This window comes from Orcinus orca, chromosome X (genome assembly GCF_937001465.1).
Source record: "Orcinus orca chromosome X, mOrcOrc1.1, whole genome shotgun sequence".
Taxonomy (NCBI): domain Eukaryota; kingdom Metazoa; phylum Chordata; class Mammalia; order Artiodactyla; family Delphinidae; genus Orcinus; species Orcinus orca.
In genome coordinates, this window is record NC_064580.1 from 103,672,050 (window position 1) to 103,694,769 (window position 22,720).

The 22,720-nt window shown below is 41.4% G+C and overlaps 1 protein-coding gene across 1 annotated transcript; it reads right to left on the bottom strand.

The window, feature by feature from the left end:
* Positions 1-2,834: 2,834 nt before the first annotated feature.
* Positions 2,835-16,955, bottom strand: NKRF (NFKB repressing factor). The gene is made up of 3 exons (XM_004275808.4): positions 16,256-16,955; positions 6,866-6,996; positions 2,835-5,815 (listed from the first exon to the last, which is right to left on the bottom strand). Exons 1-3 carry the CDS (start codon positions 16,519-16,521, stop codon positions 3,858-3,860), a joined length of 2,355 nt encoding a protein of 784 aa, XP_004275856.3. The 5' UTR covers positions 16,522-16,955; the 3' UTR covers positions 2,835-3,857.
* Positions 16,956-22,720: the final 5,765 nt, after the last annotated feature.

The window sequence follows — 22,720 nt, forward strand, 5'->3', positions numbered from 1 at the left end:
AGTCAAGGTATAATTATATTTTAGCTCAGTATGAACTTTTAGTATGAATTTATTGGACTCTCATGTCTACTCATTCCCCCCCTTAAAATAAAAATCATGGTAAAAGCAAAAATACAGATTCTGGGAGAGGGAGAAGAGTAGATACTGCTGGAGAGGACGTATTTTCTTTTCAGTCATAAGTGTTTAATGCTTTTTTTAAACATGCTAACAGATTGTAAATCTATTAGGTAAAACAAAGTTACTTCAGCACATATTACAGTCAATCGAGGGAACGAAATTGTGGTAAGGGGGGAGAAGTAACCGGGAGATTTACCAGCATCCTCAGAGACCAAGATCTAACTTGTTGATCCTGACATTCCCTTAAAAAAGCCCTAGCTTAACAAACAAACTAAATAATAAAATGGTATTTTAAGTCTCATGTAAAGCTTGGGAGTACAGGTATCCTCAATGTTACCTTGTTTAAACAAAACTCTGCTTTCTTCTGAGGAGCAATCTATCTCATTTTAGAGACAAGGACAGTGACTGTGGAAACTCACTTCTTGGGGAGGGGGGGGTGGGCGCTAATTGAAATTAAGTCCTTATGGTGTATGTACCCATACATCCTCTAAGACATGGCACTTAAAGGAGCCTCAACATGAGGGAGCTCATCCTACACTGAACACATGAACTGGTTAGTTTCACCTAGAAGCAACATCCTTAAATGCACTTACTTTCTCTTAAGTCCATTTCTACTTCAAAGTAGAATGACATTAAATTGGTCTTTATTTGGCAGATTAGTTTTACATAAATTTCTTCATCCTACTGTGGCTGGATATCTTTTTTTTTGTTCTGTTTTTTTTGTTTGTTTGTTTTTCTGCCACACTGTGCAGCTTGTGGGATCTTAGTTCCCCGACCAGGGACTGAACCCGGGTCCACGGCAGTGAAAGCACTGAGTCTTAACCACTGGACCTCCAGGGAAGTCCTGTGGCTGGGTATCTTAAATATTGACACTGTTACTTATACTTGAAAAAATTAAGGTGAGATTGGGAATGTGCAAGTTTAATTTTTTTTTTGTACACCTCCTGAGAAACACTATTCCCAATTGCTTTCATGGGATAATCCTTTTAAAATCTTACAACGGCGTCAACAAGCTGACCTCCCAAAGCATCATATCCATGGTCAAAGGCACCACAAATCATTCATTTCAAAGTTTAATGCTGATTTGGCTTTTTTCTTTACAGTTTTTTTAAACAAATGCCACAGGCTGCCTGCATACAATAATTTATAACAACAATAAACCAGATTTGTGAGGTCCCCTTTTAAATGGCAGAATTGAACTTGAACCTTCAATTCTGCACCTGCTGGTGTGGCAAAGAGGGTATGATGAAGAACCAAAGCTGTAATTAAAGTCCTTTCTTTAGGACCGATCTCCAGCTTCAGGAGTTACTCATAGCACAGTGAATGCACCTATACTATTCTAAAAAGAATCCCAACAGAATGTAGGAAATTTCTATTCATTTTCTAATCAAAGGGGAGGGGAAAAATCTAAACAATAGGTCTGTGAGCCTCAAAGCTATAAATATAACTGAAAGCAGAGTTAGTTCCTCAGTATAATATATTTAAGTGATTCAAATAAAACTTAAAACTGCTCATGTACCTGCGCAGGTTTTATAGCAAGGTTACTGGGTTAAAACGACTGCCATCTCAAAGAAAGGGAAAATACAAGAACCAACAAAAAGGGGACAAAACAGAACAGCAGGGTTGTGAGCAGCTCATTTTTGCCAAACCCATTTCTCAACATTCTTTATTCTCAAGCAAGAGTTAAATGACTTCACCCTAATTCCACATCTATACCAAAGCAGATCTAAGAAGTTAGGAAATCTGGACTCTCCAATCGAGAACCAAATACACACTTGGCCCCATTATTTCAGAGCTTAACTATATTAATATTCTGTTCTATTGAACTTATATAGATAAACCAGATTTGTGTAACACTACCCTACTCCTCCAGCCCCCAAATCATTTTGGGAAGAGAAAAGAAATGTAGAGAAATGAGTTTTCACACTCCTTAATCCCCAAAGCCACTCTTACCCAAGAGAGTTGAAGCCTGGCTTTTCTAACACTAATTGAACCACAGCTTCTCAGAGTTGGCATGAGACTTGTAGGTAAAAAAAAAAATCCTATAAAATCTGTAAACATTTTAGCTTAGTTCCCTTTGCCACTGTTAAAACATTAAGTGCCGAAATAAAATGCACACCTCATTTCCCTTCCTACCAACATTAGGAAAGGCCATATACTGCAGGACAAAAGAGTTAGTGGAAAGCAAACATCACTTACTGTGTTAATCACTGTAGGTGACTAAAAGTCACAGAGGTCCAGGCATAAAAGTTAATCCCTTTATATTTTTAAAATACTGATTTAACTACAATGGACAGCTGCTTAATGTAAAATATAAATAAGAGGGGAAAGGAAATTGTTCATTGTGGGCCAATTACATGTCAACTTTGGTGCTAAATGTTTTAAGACACTGTAAACAACCTAATTGTTCTAAATATGAAGTCATTGGAAGTGTTTATCAATATCAGTATTTATCTCTGAATATTAACACTTGATTTATCTGAGATACAAAAACAAAATCACGTAAAAGTAAACAGCCTGAGATTTGGTTGCAGCCAGCAGGTTGGTCCCCAGAGAAAACGTGATGGGTGGCTGACTGGCTGTTCGTATCTGCTAAGTCATTATGTTCATCCACATGTGCTCTAAGTGTTGAAATATTTTGTGCAAACGCCACTTCCTTTCTCCAAAGACCCAAAGTGTCGCTACCAGGCTGCTTCCCAGAAACAAGCACACCACCATTTTGATCAACTTTGGCTCCTTTTTATTCAGGAAGCATACACTAATCCTTTTTATACAGTTTTTTGTACATTCCAGAAATAAGCGAAAATAGCAGTTTTAAATATGTTACAAAGTTGGCTTTGGGGGCTAAATAAGCTTTTTGAGAGAGGGACCAGCCAACTAACCTTTTCATCAAAGCACCAATGTATCTTCAGTCTTTTACCAAGCTCCACCACAGCTGTGGCCACCTTGGATGTGCTATACACCCAAATCATGTGAAAGCTATAACGGAGAGTTGCTGCGAGTCTCTCTGCAAGGCACCAAGAACAGACAGTTCCAGCTTCCTTTCTTCAGACTGAATCAAAGTTTTGGGAACTTTTCAATTGCTCTCTTAAGTAGTGCTCTCTCAGCGTGAAGACTAGAATTTGTTAACACTCATATATCACAAGATACAGTATATCACTTCCAATATTCTGGAAACCACATGGTAGAAGTTATAAATAAATGAACACTAAAATTACTTTAAGAAAGTTTTACATCATTTAGTTGGTAAGGACATTTACACGTACAGCACAATTTACTATTAAACATTCTATAACTGGCTTCACATAAAGATGAAAATAGATAATACAAAATGACCTGACATTTTCAGTGAAGTCTGGAATTAAGACTGTAGTTTTATTGTAGTCAATATCAACTTTACATATTGTTGCAAATTGCTGTGCTATGCCCTTTAAAATGGGAATTTCTTTCTCGAGGTGAAATTCCATTTGGATATGTGTTCTTGCTTTGTACAAACTACTAAAATCTGAGGGACACAGCAATATCAAAGACACAAACAGTAACTGCACAATATTATCTGCTGGATTAAGCTAATACAAGTGGACAGAATTCTTCAAGTTCCAATATCTAATAAAGCACTATATGAAATGAACAAGGTGAAACATCTTAAGAATGAATATACTCTGCAACCAGAACATGTAGCATTTCTTTAAGTCATAACTCTGCCTCATTAGGTATTTACAAAATAAATTAGTAAGATCTCAATTTGCTTGAGGCATCACAAGCTCGTAATGCCCCACTTGGCCTTCCTGTTTGAGCTGGTCTAGTAAATCCTCCTTCCGTCTTTTTCTACCTACCACCAGGTACCTATCGTGGCCCACCCCATGAGACTTACTCTTAAGACCATACTTCTGGGCAATCTGATGTATTTGCTTCCGCTCATCATTAGTCAGCTCTGTAGAGAAGGTTAAATCCGTGTGGCTCTCCGAGCGGGCATAGTTTCTGATGATCTGTTCAATATCTCTCTTGGCAATTTTATTTACCCTCTCTACATCAAGACCAAGCCCTTCCCGCTTATGCTGCTCTTTGACAGAGATTGGCTCCCGAATGCCCTCACCAGATTTACCTAAACCACCACCCGTCCAACCCATCTTTCTCAGCAGCTGATTTCCAATGTTATCTTCTTTGATTTGTTGTTTGTAAGCCTCCTCTGCTGAGCGACCCTGAATTTCATTTCTTGAAATCACATCTTCAATAGCTCCTTTCTTCAAGTTGTTAATGACAGTCGGCTGGGTCTTTTTGAGGGTTTTCACAGCTTCCCCAGCAGCTTCATATTTGACAGTTTTCTTCACTCCAACTGCTTCTGCAATTACTTCACTCTCTAGAATCACCTTGCATTTCCATCGGAGTCCTGTCATTCTTTCATAGACATATTCAACTGTCATTCGATTAAACTGAGCTGTGTCGTTCAGCGTGCACACAGGATTTGAAGAATTCTCATAAACTACGAGATCCTTTATATCTTTCTTCTTCCCAGATCCCCTGGGTGAAGAGCCTGTTTGGCACTGTGAACTTTTGACAGATGGGTAAGTGGGTTGTGTTTTTTGAAGGATTTTCAAAGCCTCATCAGCAGCTGCATGTTTACTTGTTTTTTTGGTTCCATAACCTTCAGCTAAGCAGTGATCTTGCAAAAACACTCGACAACGCCACGTACGATTTGGCATCATCTCATATTTGTATTCAACAGACATTTTGTTGTATGAGGCAGAATTGTTAAGGATACCAATCGCATCATTTGCATTTTCTGTAAGGATAAAATTGGTCCAGTGTTTGGCAGAAGCATTAAAAATCGGCTGCCCGGAAGCATCTTTAGCCAGCACCACCAGCTCTTCTGGTGGTTTCAGAGCTGGAGGGAATTCATATGAAGGCATGCCAATCTGACACACCACAAGGTCCTCTCCAATCGTGTGCTTGAATTTCCGTCGGACAACCCTAACTTCAATACGTTTCTGCAAGAGTTTTACAGCTAGCTCAGTAGCTCGATCCCTGGAACCATTCTTGCTGCCAGCATAACCTGTAGTTAAGTAGATATTTTGGCATCTAACTTCACAAGCATAACCATCTGTTAGAAGTTTTTTATTTTTGGGGATGTCAGCAGGAGGGATTTCTTTTAAAGGAGCGTATATATATTCAGGATTTGTCTTACATGCCTGAATACAACGAGTTAACATATATGTGTAATTAATTTTATCAGATCCAGAGGTCATCTCTGGATTAGAAAGGTTCTTCCAGATAGTTGCTGTTAATTTTTCAATGAAATACTGCTTCTCGGCTACCACTGACTCAGGAAACGTCTGTGATGGTGAAGGCTCAGGAGCTGACTGGCAGTTTGCCTGCTGTGATGTGCTGCTGGGGGCAGGGTTCCCACTGTCAATATACATGTTGGCTGTTACAGGCTGGTCTTTTGTGAAAATAAATCCTGATGAATCACAGTACTGAGAATTTCCATCTTGTATACTGAAAGAGTCTTGAGTATAATCTTGGTAGATGTCTCTTGGCATGCTGGCAAAATGTGTTTGTTCATTTACCTCTTTTGTTTGAGGGCCATAAGGATCTTCCTGTCTTTCATCTTTTGAACTACTAGCTACAAAATGCACAGGCTCAAAACGAGGTCTCACATGGAATTTGGAACCGGCTTGCTTTTTAGGAGGATTTTGACCTATAGAAGGAGTGAAATTTACAATTCATTAAAAAAGGAATATTTCAAAAGAACCAAGCAGGAAAATAGTACCAACCATATTATTTTCGCAAACTATATTGTTGGTACAAGATACTTCCCATCACAAAAACTTCAGGTCATTTAGGTGAAGGTACTCAAATGTCAATGTAAGATTCCAGCATAAGGAGGGATGCTCCCTGTCTTTCCATGTGTAAGGGAAGAGACCTGATAGAAAATATGCCATTGACTCGAGTATGCAGGTCACCACCATGCATGACTGCTAGATGCTTCTACATCTAATGCGTTAAAGCACAGGTGAAGTGTACCGAGTGAGAGGTTGTTCCACTACGATCTCATACCACCTGTGCTGAAAAGCTCCCTTCTTAAGGATTGCAAACGGAACAGATGGCTCTAATGCAACAGAGATGATGAGCAGAGGCATTTACAAAGCCTCTCTTTTGTACCAGAAGTGACTGACTCTGTGATGGTGCTTTACATGGTTGTGACTGAAAAATCAAATTAAAAAAATTGTCAAAAGATCCCAAAGGTTTTCAACTTCAAAATCTTAGTTCTGACCTATTCTGCACAAAAAGGTGTTTGCTATATTTTATTTCTAGAACAGCTGGAAACTAATGATTTATGGAGGATATCAAATTTAAAGCTATGGAAGAACTCTGTTGAGGCTATACCAGACAATAGAGCTTTCTCCCTATAACACTGTTTAGTAGAAAATTGGTCCACGCTGGACCCATCCAAGAGGATTTAGTTACTTAGATGCTCAAATGATCTAGAGTATAAGGTTGTTCTATTTAAAGGGAGGTTCTATGGCACGGACTTCAAGGACAGCATTATAGGGTGAGTTCAGTATTCTTAGTTTTCAGTTCTATTTAGCATCCTAAAAAAAAATGTATAAACTGAAAGTTAAAATTTTACATTTGTGTAAGATCCAAAGTTACCAATGTTATTTAAAATCATATACCACACTCATATCATTAAAAAAAAGCCACACTGTTTCTTCAAATCCCACCTTCCAGAAATAAGTATACTCACCATCACATGTTGAGAGGTGACGTTTTTGACCTTTGGAAGGTTTGGACAGCATCAGATCATATGAAGGCATCTCCCCAATATCAATACCTTCAGCCATTTGGAGAATTTTTTCCATCAAGCGTGGGCTGTACCTATTTAAATTAATATAATCTACAGTTAAAACAGATAAGAATGCAGTTTTTGAAAAAGTTTCTAGATGACCCGTCTTATAATTGCTCCCACAGGACTTTACCAACAGAGTGTCTTGGCTATAAAACTGAAGAATCTGCCATAAAATAGTTATGTATCAAATGAGTAACTATGTTACTATCATTAGGAGACATACAAACATAAAAATCAAGAAATTTAGGTGAAGACCTTATCTTTAATTTGAACTAAAAGTATCCATATAAACTCATAATTTTTCTCTATCATATATGTATATTATGTGTAAATAATTACATTAATATATTTACAGAAGTACTAAGAGTGTTAATAAGAGATGGGTTGTGGGACTTCCCTGGTGGCGCAGTGGATAAAGACTCTGCGCTCCCAATGCAGGGGGCCTGGGTTCGATCCCTGCTCAGGGAACTAGATCCCACGTGCATGCCACAACTAAGGAGTCCGAAACTAAGGAGCCCACGTGCTGCAACTAAGGAGTCTGCCTGCTGAAACTAAGACCTGGTGCAACCAAATAAATAAATAAATAATAAGGGATGGGTTGTTAACATCCAGATTGTGGTTTCTATCACTTCCCACCAAAAGGAATCAAGAGTCCCGAGAGAAATGGTTGCATCGGATCCAAGTCTGGGGCAAGAAATGTATAAGGTGAACCTGGGAGATATTTTTGTGCCTGGAAACAAGGAAGCTGTCAAAGACCTCAGGGGTTGTGTCAAATGGACTCAGAAGTGAGCCAACTTGAGTATCAGTAAGAATAATCACAGTGGACTGAAACACATCAAATATTTAAAAAATCCATTAGTTCATAATACTTACAAACTCATTATTGGTCACCTTTGTAGGGAATCAAAACATTATTCCAAAAGCAGGTAATGAAAGCAAGCATTTATCTGGCATTTTCCTGTACAGACTGTACCTCAGAGAATCTAGAGAGTTGATGAGGAAAATCTCTTTTACAGAAGCATTCCAGCTAATAAATGAAGGAATGATAGATTACTACCATTTTGCGACCCATAATGCAACAATAAGTGATCATCAATGGCTGCTAAGCTTATCAGATGAAAAGTTGATGGAGAAGAACCTAGAAACAGACCCATACGAATGTGCTCAACTGTTGACAAAGCTGCAAAAGCAATCCAATGGTGGAAGGACAGCCTTTTCATCAAATGGTGCTGGACCAAGTGGGTATCCTTAAGCCAAACAAACAACCTCAACCTAAACCTCATACCTTACACAAAAATTAACTCGAAACGCATCACAGACTGAAATGTAAAATGTGAAACTAAAAAGCTTTTACAAAAAACACAGGACAAAATCTTCAAGATCTAGGGCTAGGCAAAGAGTTCTTACATTTGACACCAAAAGCATGATCCATTAAAGAAAAAGTTAATAGGGCTTCCCTGGTGGCGCAGTGGTTGAGAGTCCGCCTGCTTATGCAGGGCACACGGGTTCGTGCCCCAGTCCGGGAAGATCCCACATGCCGTGGAGCGGCTGGGCCCGTGAGCCATGGCCGCTGAGCCTGCGCGTCCGGAGCCTGTGCTCCGCAGCTGGAGAGGCCACAGCAGTGAGAGGCCCGCGTATCGCAAAAAAAAAAAAAAAAGAAAAAGTTAATAAAATGGACCTCACCAAAATTAAAAACTTTTGTTCTCAAAAGACCCCATGAAGAGGATGAAAAGACAAGCTACAGACTGCAAGAAAACATTTGCAAACCACACACTTGACAAAAGATTAGTATCTAGTATAAAGACCTCTCAAAATGCAACAGTAAGATATATACATATATATAATGGGCATATATGTGTATATACACATATATATGTGTACACATACATATAAATGAACAAAAGATATAAACAGAACATTTCACCAAAGAGGATATACAGATTGCAAAGAAGCACACAAAAAGATGTTCAACATCATTAGCCACCAAAGAAATGCAATTTAAAACCACAATGAGATATCACTCCATACCTATCCGAGTGGCTAAAGTGAAAAATAGTGACAATACTAAATGCTGACAAGGATGCAGAAAAACTGGATCACCCGTACACTGCTAGTGGGAATGTAAAATGGTATGGACACTCTGGAAAACAACTTGGAAGTTTCTTATAAAATTAAACATGCAATTACCTCACAATCTTGCAACCGTACTTTTGGGCATTTATCTCAGAGAAATAAAAGCTTATGTTTACACAAAAAACTGTACACAAATGTTCAAAACAGCTTTATTTGTAACAACCCAAAACTGCAATCAGCCCAGATGTCTTTCAACAGGTGGTTAAACTCTGGTACCACATACCACGGAACACTACTCAGCAATAAAAAGGAAAAAACTATTGATACACACAATATTGTGTATGAGTGGGAGGGAGATGGATGTGGTTATAAAAGCGCAACATGAGGGATCCTTGTGGTACTGGAACAGTTCAATATCTTGACTGTGGTAGTGGATATGCAAACCTACATGTGACAAACTGTATTGAATTAAACACACCACACACACACACACACACACACACACACACACACACACACACACACCAGTACTAGTAAAACTGGGGGAATCTGTGTAGAATCAGTGGATTGTAACAAGGTCATTATCCTGGTTATGATATGATACAATAACTTAGCAAAATGTTGTCACTGGGGGGAACTGGGTAAAGAGTACAGGGCACTGCTTTGTGTTATTTCCCTACAATTACACGTGAATCTATAATTATTTCAATAAAAATTTCAATTAAAAAAAGCTGGTGGAGAACTTTATAATCTTAATATCACTAAAAATTGGACAACCAGACCTGTGTCCCTGATGTGATATGACAGGACAAAGATCTAAAAAGTGTTCTTGCCCACCAAATAACTGAACTCAAACCTCATCAAGCCCCTAACTCCTAGAAACATGTTAAACACCATCACAAGCATACAGCCAGCCAGGGACTTCCCTGGTGGTCCAGTGGGTAAGACTCCATGCTCCCAATGCAGGGGGCCCTAGTCGGGGAACTAGAGCCCGCATGCCACAACTAAAGATCCCACATGCCGCAATGAAGATCCCGCATGCCGCAACTAAGAGCTGGTGCAGCCAAAATAAATAAATATTAAAAAAAAAATAGCCAGCCAAATCCATAATGAAGGAAACACTATGTGACAGCCCATTTCTTCATCAAATAAACAGCATGAAATAAAAGGAGAGGGAATGGGGCTTCCCTGGTGGCGCAGTGGTTGAGAGTCCGCCTGCCGATGCAGGGGACACGGGTTTGTGCCCCGGTCCGGGAAGATCCCACATGCCGCGGAGCGGCTAGGCCCGTGAGCCATGGCCGCTGAGCCTGCGCTCCGCAATGGGAGAAGCCACAACAGTGAAATGCCCGCCTACCGCAAAAAAAAAAAAAAAAAAAAAAAAAAAAAAAAAAAAAAAAGGAGAGGGAATGGTTATAGGTTAAAGGAGACAGATCAACCAGATATGCGTGGACCTTGTTTGGATTGTGAATCAAGCCAACTGTAAAAAGGTATCCTGAGACAAATGCAGAAAACTAAACATGGACTAGGCATTGGATGATTTTAAGAAATTATTGTTAAGTTTGTTGAGTATGAATAATGGTATTATGAAAAATTACCTGGTACAGATATATACTAGAGTATTTGCAGGAGAAATGATGTCAAGATTTTCTTTAATATACTCTAGACTGTCTCCCACAAAAAAACTGGGGGCAAGATGAAATGAGAAGGGTAGCATGACAGACTTGATAATTGCTGAAGTTGAGTAATGGGCACATGGGTGTCCACTAAACTATTTTTGTGTGTTTGATTTTTCCATAATAAAAAGCTTTAAAACATACAATTTTTAAAAGGACTCCTTTATGAAGTAGATTGGAGCTTGACAGAATATCAATTTCCTGCAGAGAAACAAAACTACGGGCTCATGGGAAGTTTTGGTTATCATGGGGATCTACTCACCCTTCCTACCTTCAGAGCCTTTCCCAGCCTACCAGGGACCACTGGACGGCCAGGGAATTCCCCAAGCAAGTTCTGAAAATGAGTGACTAACACACCTCTACATGAATAGGTTCTGAACTTGAAGGAGGATAACATTTTCCATTTTCAACACAATAGGTTCCACACCCTTCAGATGTCTTTCCTTGCAAAGCAGAGAAGTGACATGGTGGCCTTCACTGACAGATTACCTGGAAGCCAGCCCAGTTGTAACCCGCACTTCCCACTGATAACTGCTGCTGCTAGCACCAGTGTTTAAACGCCAAGAGTAATTTTATTTTTATTTACTCTTATCTAAATATCAAAAGACATCGCCTAAAACGTCATACATTGTATATATCACTTTCATTAAGATTTGGGAGTCCAATTTCCAAGGTGATGAAAACAAAAGACTATGAAAGTGAGATGAAGTCTACAAATCTTAAACTGGTATTGCCACTCTTGCTACCAAAATTGGTACTACAACCAACCCACTCACCTTGAATTCCAGTCAAAATTTGCCAGACCTTAAATTATAGTCTGATTCCAAATACGGTATACAACTGTAAATGGCATGTATGCCATACAGTGTTCATGAATGATACATTTGGGGCCTACTCCATTCATTCACTTTTTCTCTCAGGTTTCTTCCAGCGTTAGTAATGATTATACCTACTTACTGTTCTCTATTCATTACATCTGCCACAAAATTCAACATCACCCATAGGCTATAAAAATAAACCTCTGTGTTAGTTGCCAACACAGTCGTCTTCTCAGCCCTTTATTAGGAAGTCATAATACTGAAGAAGCCCAACCAGCTGAAAAAATAATGGAACAGACCGTATAGTGCCTAACACTTGACTATTCAAAGAACAATGCAAATATTAATCTTTGCATTAATCTTTACTATGAAGACCACTAGGATTTCTGTCTCCAGAGAGTAGCTACCCGGGGATAAAGAAGTGGTTCCACAAATTTGAAATAAGCCAAGGCAGTAAAGCTTTCATTACTCAGTTTTCCGTAGTGTATTTTTTGTTGTTGTTGTAGTGGATTTAAAAGGAACACCTTCACTCCAGAAATTTTAGAGAATCCACCAAGAAAAGCACCTACAAACCCAACCACTGATAACTTCACTAACATTTTGGGGTTTACTTTTTATTCCTTTTTCTATGCTTCCCATACCACGTCCCCCCACCACCCCCAAAAAAACCACTATCAGATCATCTATGTTGATTTGTAATCTGCTGGGGGCGGGTGTTGTTTTTCTTAATTTACTATGTCATAAACTTTCTCTCCATGTCATTACCACATGAGTTTTAATGGCTATATAGTATTCTATCTTACGGTGGGACCATGATGTAAAGTGTCAGTAAGGCAAGTCTAATAGAGTAATTTTAAGATGCATGCATATTAAGTAGTTAAGTCTGTTAATTCACCCATTTGGTTGTAAATGCTTAAAAAAGAAAACCAAAAAGCTCCAGCAAGTCTTTAAGGTTTCCAAAGATAGTTTATTATGTTCCAAGCTTTAGGAAATCACAACTGTCCCACCATACCTAGCATACAAAAAGATGATGTCTAATGGACAAAGACATCTGACTTCATGAATCTTACATTCTTGAAAAAAGACACGTGCATATAGGTGTATACTTATGATATACAATGGCACCTGAAATTTAATGAATATTCAGTAATAGATGCTTTCAATTTTTTTAATTTATTAAACTGCTCTACTAGGTCCAAATTAAAAAGTTGAGGTTTGAAAACTAAGCAAAGATTAGGATTTCCAAGTATAAAATTATTTATGCAAAACTATTCTTAAGACTCCTAACATAGTCAGTGAATAACATAAAACCAAGATTATTGATACATCTTTTGAAAGCTCCCACTCATACTTCATTAGCTGGTGACTGATGCACTCTACCTACTATGTGCGAGGTTAGTTTCACAACATGAGCCCAGCTAGCATCTACCTTCCAAACACCAATCTCAATCAACAAGGAAGAGACAAATAATCAAGGTGGCAAAGTTGATTTCATTTTAGGGTATATTTTCTCTATTAATTAATATCTCATCAAAGGTAATTAGGCCAGGATTCTGTTTCTAATACTACTGATGAAGAATGATTGGAAAACTGAATGCTCCAGTTAACCAAACATTCTGCTTTATTAAATATACATACACTATTGACAATTTTAAGTAAAAACTGCAGAGGTCCCTAGGCATTCATATGAACAATTATGTCAGTGCTGTAGATGTAGTTGATTAGAAGACTGCACTAACTTTTCATTAACCACAAGACAATCTTAGAAATTGCCTACAGAAAACAATCTTGACAGGTTGTTTACTTTTATGAAGCAGACAAGAAAAAGTGAAGAGAAATAATTTCAGCTATTTGGGCTTCCTCATTGCCTAGACTATGAGGGAAAAAATGATCAAAAAGCAGACTGGAAAACATTGCTTTATTTTATCCTATAAGGCAACGGTTCTTATAGTGTAGTCCCTGGATGAGAATTTTCTGATCAACAGTATTATCTGGGAATTAGTTAGAAATGCAAATTCTGGGGTCCCACCTCACACCTCCTGAATCAGAAACTCTGGGAGTGGAGCCCAGCAATGTGTTTTAACAAGCCTAACAGGTGATTCTGATGCTTGCTTAAGTCTGAGAAACATGTTACAGATAGTCAAGAAGATATTCAAACTTGTTCTCTGACAATCGCCACTATAACCAAAAAGAATGAAACGTGGTTTGCTTCCCTGCACATTTGAGCTCCTCCTCCTGGCTTGGTCTTATGATCAAGGAGTTTTCAAAGATGTCCTTAACCTAGGAGTTCTTTCAGCCCCAGCTAAATCAGAACACAGAAAGTCCTGCGAGTGGGAAACAAAAGGCAAAGAGTTCCCTTCTTGCTACTGTTTATAATCTGTTCTGTAAGTCAAGGGATGAGCCTCGAACAACAAATTAACAATTTTAGAGTAGAATGGGCTGTGTCACCATGTACTCCACAGTTCCCTTGGGAGAAAAGAAGAGTCTTCCGTCACAGAAGAATAGACCAGAAAACAAGAGCTCTGCCAACATCGACATTAACAAGTACTGGAATACAGATTTTACCCACCTGAAGATGACAGCTAATATAAAGCCTGCCTAAAGTGGAAGACTGCACTTGGTCCCTAGCTTCCAAGATTCTTTATTGCCTCTTCCATTTCTCCTATATCTAAGTTATCAGGTACAATGCAAACATTACTCTTCAGTTAAGCTACTGGATAATGTTATAGCAATTCTTGTATTGATTGAATTGACTTAACTACAATGCAACATGATGACAATACATGTGTTGATATATACTATACACAAATGTGCCTGGGTGAGTGCATACACACAAATGCTCTGGATGCCTGAGCTTTTAACACTATCACTGGCCCGGTTTATGTTTTTAATGCCCTAGTTATGCTCAAGGCTGCTGTTGTTCTTGGGATGAAATCCTGAGAAATAATAATGACTTATGTCCGTTACTTGCTTTCACTCCTGGTCCATCCTTCCCTATAGCAGCTGTGTCTCAGTGCAAAGAACATCGGAAGACTTGGGTCCCAGCCCCAACTATGGGACCTTGGAAAAGTCACTTAACTTCTTGGCTTCCGTTGATTTAGCTGTAAAAACGAGATACCACTCAATTTCTAAGGTTGTTGTATTAAATGAGATACATAAATGTTTTAAGTATTTTGTACATTACAAAGCTGTATTCATCTGTTCATGCCACACATATTTACTGAGCAGCTATTATGAAGAAGGCACTCTTCTAGGCACTGAGGATAAAGGTGTGAACAAGAAAGCAAAAACCCTTTCCCCAAAGGAGCTCACATTCTTATGGGAAGGTAAGATTTATCATTAACACAAAGGATGGTTATTCTCCTCACCTATAACTTTTTTCTTTAAGGATTCAGATTCCCCATGGCCTTCTGTGATATTAAGGAGATCTATGATTACAGGATAAAGGTACCTTTTCTACTGCCAGAATAATATTGTTAAGTGAAGGTCAATTAGATTTATCTGACTTGATTAATTACTGAGGCTTCCCCAGTTGCAACCAGTTCCTCCAGTGAAATAATCATTATCTCTGGAGGCAGAAATTACACTAACCTAGAGTAGAAAAAAACACATTTGTGTTATGAAAGCAAAACAAAGTATCACGCTGGATGCTATGTTCAACAATTAAGCACTAACAGTAGACAATCCTATTTATCTATATCTGTTACAGTCATTCCTGGAACTGAACTGGCTGAAATTGATCTGATCATTTTCCAGAATTTCTCATCCTTCCTAATAAAAAATTCACCGTGAGGCAAGAGTGTCAAAAAAAGAAGCCTCTTAGTCTATCAAAGGAATGATTAGTCTAGTATAGGGCCTGTTTGAGGGTTCTGTATGACAGTGGTCCAAGTAGTCTGTTGAGAAAAAAAAAATGCGTTGGAACCATACCGCAGTCTCCATTGAATGCAAAGAGCTTTCAAAGAGGCCTGTTCAGAACACAGGCCAGGTTCTAGGAAAGGCGGGTAGGGGACTCATACCTAAAACCTCACCCAGAGGCCAAATGTTAATCCTTCTGATCACAATGAAGGGGAAATGAGGGCAATCCTTTTTTACAGCAGATATATCCATTTCTTTGTTTGCATCCATACACATTATGCGCAAATCTACAGGAAGGCGGGCCCTGCGGCTGAGAGACCTCATACAAACCGCCTCCCCAGGAGAAGACAGTACAACCCAGCTGAGGGGCTGGTGTTGTTTAATTTAACGGGGATGGAAAGGGAGGCCAGTCAGGAGGAGACTAGAATTAGAACCAAAGAGTCCCCCTCCCCTCCCCCCACAGACCCTCAAAGCCCCGACTGTTGAATATTCTTTGCGGATACCGCATCCCTGGAAGGTCCTACGCAGGTCCGAGGTTCTGCTATTCGTCATTTCCCACGCCGTCCAAAAGCACCATCACAATGACCACCTCTCAATAATCCTCTCCCAGGCGCTTCTTTATCTCCATCCTTGGTCCTGGAGGGGCCGCTCCCGCGATCCCCGCACCCTTCTAGCTGTTATGTCATCCCCTGCCACCTAGCTCGGCCAACCCCCCCAGGCCAACAGTGAGCCCTCTGGAGTCCTCCAGCACCTCCAAATCTCCAGTCTCTAAGCCCTCATCCATACCCGCCCCCCCGTCCCTATCCCAACCCTCATCGCCGATTCCCCCCCAACCCGGGTCCCTAACTCGACCCTCACACCTTCCTCACCTGCAGCCCAGGAAAACGTGGTTGGTCCAGGCAGCGGAGAGCGCGAGGAGCTGGTCTAGGGCAGCCCCGGGATAGCTGTGCAGGTGCCGACAGATGAAGCTGCGCCGCAGAGCCCACTGCCAGTCACTTTCGTGGCTATAGCGCCACTGCTCCAGCACTGGCTCGGGCGGGGGCGGCGGGAGGGGCGGCAGCGGCGGCGGCGGGAGGGGGGGCAGCGGCGGCGGCGACAGGAAGTCGCCCCCCAACAGCAGACGTCCGCCAGCCATCTTCTCCGCCCCCAAGCAGGGACCCCAGGGATGAAGCCGACTCGCTACCAGGAGAGAGCGGGAACGGGGATCGGTGGGAGGGGCTGGGTGAGGAGGGGCGCGCCGAGGCGCGAAGACCAACTCTCAGGGGACTGGAGTGTGTGCGTGACGGGCAGTCGCTGAAAAGGCGAGCACCAGCTCGCGTCCCGGCAACCGGGGAGCACGCCCGTTGCACTCCTCCAACTCGTGGAGGAGCAGGAGGAGGGCACCCGCCGCAATCACACGCGCGCCGGGGAGGCCGAGCCAGGCCCCGCGCTCCGCACCTCCGGCTACCCGCAGACTCACGCACTGCACTGGGAAGGAAAAAAAAAAAAAGACACCAGCACGCTTTGCTCCCCTTCCTCTAGTCTACCTACCCGCGTGCAGCCCCGAGGTTGTGAAGCCAGTGCGCTTGCGCCGCGGCTGTTCCCTAACTTCGAAATCCCGTCGCTGAGTCTCGCGCGACGTACGTTTTTTCCCCTTCCCTGACGACTACGGGCCTTTGACGCACTGTGATAACAAGCGGGGGGCGGGGCTCCAGGAAGGGGATTTTTGGAAGGTTCTCTGAGGCTTGGGAACCTTTTTCCGTTAAGTCCCTGGAAGGCTCTTACAGGTGATTCTTGGCAGCAGTAGCTCGCCTGATGCTTTTCCCTGGGTTTCTGACAGTGGGACCGTGTACTTTGGGAGGGACTTGGGTTTGAAATGTATTTTACCCTTTTTATTTTTTAAATGTCAGCTCTCCGAGGCGCCTTTTCTTCAGAGGATTAGCTTTGTGTTTTACTGTGAAGTAGTACTAAAAACGAAATACTTAGAAAATCATCCACAGCGCCACTTCTCTAGTCAACCACTTTTATCATCCATACTGCGTCCCAATTGTTGACAAGCATCGTGTTTACACAGTAGTGATCACGATTTCAAATAATTCTGTATTAACTGTATCAATTTAAAACGTGCAGAATATTACAAAATGCAAAAGAAGCCCCCAAAAGAGGGTTAAAAGCTGCACAGCAGCAAATGGCTCAATCACTCTGTAGGCAAACGTTATTACTAGACGCGCGGTTCTGCTCCAGCCCAATCCCTCAATCCCTGTCTGCCAATCTGTGCTATGAAAGTAGTTAATGAGTGTCTGTCAGCGGGAATTTACACAGCACCTACTGTGTGCTCAGTATAGTCAATACAAAGGGAAAAGAAACTGGGTTTTCTCTGTTGTCCTGGAACTGATTATAGTGTTAGTGGGGAGAAATAGTCCTGCACAGAACTCAGTGTCCCACGGCAGCAGGACCGTTGGATGAGGTAGCTTTGACCCACTGTCCCCTTTTGTTTAACGATGTATTTCTCATTATGTGACACATTTATGTGTAGGGATGTGTTGGACTGAGAAGAGCAAATTACAGCATTGTTCACACTGTTTCATAATGATCTATTTCCATGCCTGTCTCTCCCATTACACAGGGAGTGCTGTCTTTGACTCTGATAGGCATTCATGTTTATTGAAATAATGACAGTCTTTGAACCATCAAATCAAAGAACATGATACTAGAAAGGAAGCGTAGAGACCATAAACTCAAATCATCATTGCATGAGTGAGAAAAATAAGGCCAGAGAGGTGTAATGATAGCTGAAGACTGTAGAGACCATTCCCGGCAAAGCTGAGATCAGAATCTAGGTCACCTGACTCATCATCCAGTGCTCCCCCAGTCACTTGCCATTGCATTGCTCTGTGTTTTCTTTCTTTGCAGTGTGTACCACCTTCTGAACTTTAAAAAAATTTGACTCCTCCCCACCCCCCGTGACAGCCCCATGAGAACAAGGAACTCATCTGTCTTGCTTTCAGCACCTATACCTGGCTCCTGTAGGAACTCCACAGGTATTTGTTGAATTAAATGAATGATTGAATGAATGAAGGCTCTTTCTGTTGTCCCAAACTTGTGAAATTCATTTTCTTGGGGCCTACACTTTAAGCTGATTTGTAATTTTACAGTTAGATTAATTTCAGCCTAAGATGCCAACTTTCATCAAAATCAACATTGCAATCAATACACAGCTTTCGGGACTTCCCTGATGGCGCAGTGGTTAAGAATCTGCCTGCCAATGCAGGGGACACGGGTTCGAGCCCTGGTCCGGGAAGATCCCACATGCCACGGAGCAACTGAGTCACAACTACTGAGCCTGCGCTCTAGAGCCCACAAGCCACAACTACTGAGCCCGAGAGCCACAACTACTGAAGCCTGCGTGCCTAGAGCCCGTGCTCTGCAACAAGAGAAGCCACCGCAATGAGAAGCCCGCGCACCGCAACAGAATAGTCCCCACTCGCCACGACTAGAGAAAGCCCACGTGCAGCAACAAAGACCCAACACAGCCAAAAATAAATAAATAATAAATAAATAAATTTTAAAAAGAAGTACAGATAATTATACCAAAAGACCATAGTGTTAAAAAAATATACAGGTTTCTTAGAAAAAGAGTTGAGAAAATAAAAATGCCTTCCTCTCACCTTGGATGAAAATTCTTCCATCATACAGGAACAAATAATTCCAATCTGACTTGTGAATTTGGATTACAGAGTGAAAGGCAATGAAATTGATGTTAGAGGCCATTTGCTCTGGAACAGCCATAGCTGGAGTCCATTTGTAAATCCTGCTATGGAATAAGCAGTTTCATCTCTAGGAAACAAAACAAAAATTCCCATGATTCTCCATGACCTTTCCCTGGTAATCCTTCTGATCAAAAAAAGCCTTCAGCCAACCTATCTCAGCCTATTCCCTTCTCACAAGCCACAGATGTTTTCTCAGTGAGCAGGAATTGAAACCCCTAAGCAGAAGTAGATTATCGGAATAATGGTTGAAGAGAGGTGTAGGAGGGGGCTCTGATAACAGCAGCCATTGCCATCCTAAAACAATCCAGAAATCTCCTGTAATCACCTGTCCTCCTCCCCTCCATCATCCTTCTCTGTTCTAACACAGGCTCCTGCCACTGTTTTTACATGAAACACACACACAGAGTCTGACAGCTCTGAGCTTCCTTCCCTGCCCTTTCCCGTGGGGAAGCCAGTGCGTGATGAGAGGAGGGGAACCTGGCTAAGCACCACCCTCATAAACTATCCCAGAAATTAGATCACCAAAAGTTCTTGACCAGAGTATTCTGCACTACAATAGCCTCTTGAGGAATGGCTACTAAATGGATTAAAAGCAATAGCTAGGAGCTGGCCAAATCCCGGTAATTTGAGCACCAAAATTATTAAGGAAAAGGGCTTCCCTGGTGGCGCAATGGCTGGGAGTCCGCCTGCCGATGCAGGGAACACGAGTTCGTGCCCTGGTCTGGGAAGATCCCACATGCCGCGGAGCGGCTGGGCCCGTGAGCCATGGCTGCTGAGCCTGCGCGTCCGGAGCCTGTGCTCTGCAACGGGAGAGGCCACAACAGTGAGAGGCCCGCGTACCGCAAAAAAAATAAATAAATAAATAAATAAAATAAAAATTATTAAGGACAGTTATGAGCCACTGAAAAAATAGGAAGTCATAAGTCCACAGTGATACCAAGTAGATAAAGAAATAATGAGAGAGAAGGGAGGGCCTTTGCTTACAACAGAATACCATGTGCTGACTGGTAAATATGAAGGGAATGCTGGAGTTGGAAAATCATCATTTTGTAGATTGGTTCAGGCAAGAATTACCAATAGATGCTAAATCTAGGGGGAAATGTTTGGTGAGGAGTAGGATATTTGCATGGACTTATACTTTCTCCTCACAGATTGTTTACTAGTAGCAAAGAAGGGGAAAAAACAGTGATTATATAGTGCAGACACTGGGCAACACCTTGACCCAAAATGAGAACAGTCTATTTTTTAAATGGGACTTCAAAAATATCAATGTCATGGAAAGACGAAGAAAGGCTGTTTCAGATTAAAGGAGACTAAAGAAACAGGACACAATGGGTGATCCTAGAGCCAATCTTATATGACAAGAAAAATTGCTGTAAAGTATACTATTCAATAGATTAAAGCAGTGTAACAATATTAAATTTACTGAAGTTGGTGACTGTGGCTATGTAAGAGAATATCCTTATTTTTAGGAAGTACACACTGGAATATTTAGGGGTAAAGGGCCATGATACATGTAAATTACCTTCAAATGGTTCATAAAAAAATATTATGTATCTCTATCTATCTAGATACAGAGAGAGCCTGAGTATAAATGATAAAGCAAATGGGGCAAAATATTATCAGTTGGTGCATCTGGGTCAAGAGGATGTGGGTATACTTGGTATTATTCTTGTAGCTTAATTTCAAATTTAAATGTTTCAGAAGTGCAATAGTTCCCTACATTGGTTAAGAATCTCAATCTAGCTACCTCTTAATCACTTCTTATTGTGTGTCCAGCACTCTCCTGGCCCTCTGGGGGGCTATGAAATGATGTTCCTACCCTTAGGAAGTTTAACCTCTCTTTAGGAATGAAGTCCCTCAAACGAGAAGCAGAGAAGGTTAGAAAATTTCAGCCAGGAGGTTAGAAAAGGAAGAAGAGATCAAGATAGGTGAATGGGGTCAAGAAGGGCTTCAAGGAGAAGGTAGGCCTGAGCCTCAAAGGCAGGATTTAAATCAGTAGAGGATATTTCAGATAATGTCAACAAATAGTTTGCATAATTCAGGGAGAGGCCTGTGCAGAGACTGAATGGACTGGAATGGAAACGGCTATTAGGAAGTATTGGAAAGTATGGTTGGGTAAATAAGATAGGGCCAGTCTGTAAGTTCCTCAAGAGCAGTGTCTAACTGATCTCATGCAAAGTATCCCCCACAGCAGAGGGCACTGGACCAAATTCACGGGTGGTGTCCAATACACCCTTATCACTTGATTAAGAAAAAATAATTTCATTGAGCCTAAAACCAAGATAAGAAGTCTGACCCCAATCCTATACATAACAAATATATATATAATTTTTATAGGTATTGAGCTGAGGGCAGGGACTTTCTAAAGTCCAAGCCAAACAAGCTAAGAGATAGTACAGGACCTGGCTGGACATTGACGGAAGGTAGTAGGTCCAGGTGGCAAAGCCAACGTGAGGTATTAACTGTTCTAATGCAGAAGTCTTTCAAGAGGCGCCGTCATTTTAAAAGAATGGCCTTGCAAGAAATCTGTCCTTTTAGCAAAGGGATGAATCTCCCCGAGCCGGGGCATTTTGAACACAAAAGGACACTGCTTAACCTCAGTGCTTACAACTGGAGCCCAGTTTGCTCAGCCTTTTTGAGGGTATTAGCGGCCTGGTTCTGTCCCTAGAAGTAGTTGGCCTTCTCACTGCTCAGCAGGGCCCCAGCAACTGGCTCTCAGAGCCCCAGCAGACCCTTGCCCCCATCTATGCTCTAGCGAAACTATATGCAAATTTTAGTTAATCAAACCCATTTCCCCACTAACTCGCATTAAAACATCAGCCATTTGTCTTCATTTCTGATTTCTTTTGACCAGCCTGTCACTTTTTTTAAAATAAATTTATTTTATTTATTTTTGGCTGCGTTGGGTTTTCATTGCTGTGCGCGGGCTTTCTCTAGTTGCAGCGAGCGGGGGTGGGGGGGGTGGGGGGGGCTACTCTTCATTGCGGTGCTTGGGCTTCTTACTGCAGTGGCTTCTCTTGTCGCAGAGCACGGGCTCTAGGCACGTGGGCTTCAATAGTTGTGGCATGAGGGCTCAGTAGTTGTGGCTCGCGGGCTCTAGAGCACGGGCTCTAAAGCACAGGCTCAGTAGTTGTGGCACACGGGCTTAGTTGCTCCACGGCATGTGGGATCTTCCCAGACCAGGGCTCCAACCCGCGTCCCCTGCATTGGCAGGTGGAGTCTTAACCACTGCGCCACCAGGGAAGTCCCCAGCCAGTCACTTCTAACACCTTTAGTCTCGATATCAACAAGCACCAAAATGCATTAGAGGTGGGGTCAGCAAACCGTGGCCCACAGGCCAAATCCCGTCCATCTGCCTGCATTTCTATGACCCTCATGCTCAGAGTGGTCTTTACGTTTTAAATGGTTGGAAAAAATCAAAATAATAATAATTCAGAACATGTGAAAATGAAACCCACACGTGAAATTCAAATTTCAGTGTCCGCAAATGAACTTTTATTGGCACACAGTCACGTTCATCCTTTTACATATTATCAATGGCTGGTTTTGTTCTATAGCTAACAGTTGAATAGTTGCAGAGAC

Coding starts and splice junctions, on each gene's coding strand:
- NKRF (XM_004275808.4), bottom strand. CDS start 16,521: ATGGCTGGCGGACGTCTGCTGTTGGGGGGCGACTTCCTGTCGCCGCCG. Junction 6,997..16,255: donor CACGTTTTCCTGGGCTGCAG/GTGAGGAAGGTG, acceptor TAATTTAAATAG/GTACAGCCCACGCTTGATGG. Junction 5,816..6,865: donor TCACCTCTCAACATGTGATG/GTGAGTATACTT, acceptor CTCCTTCTATAG/GTCAAAATCCTCCTAAAAAG.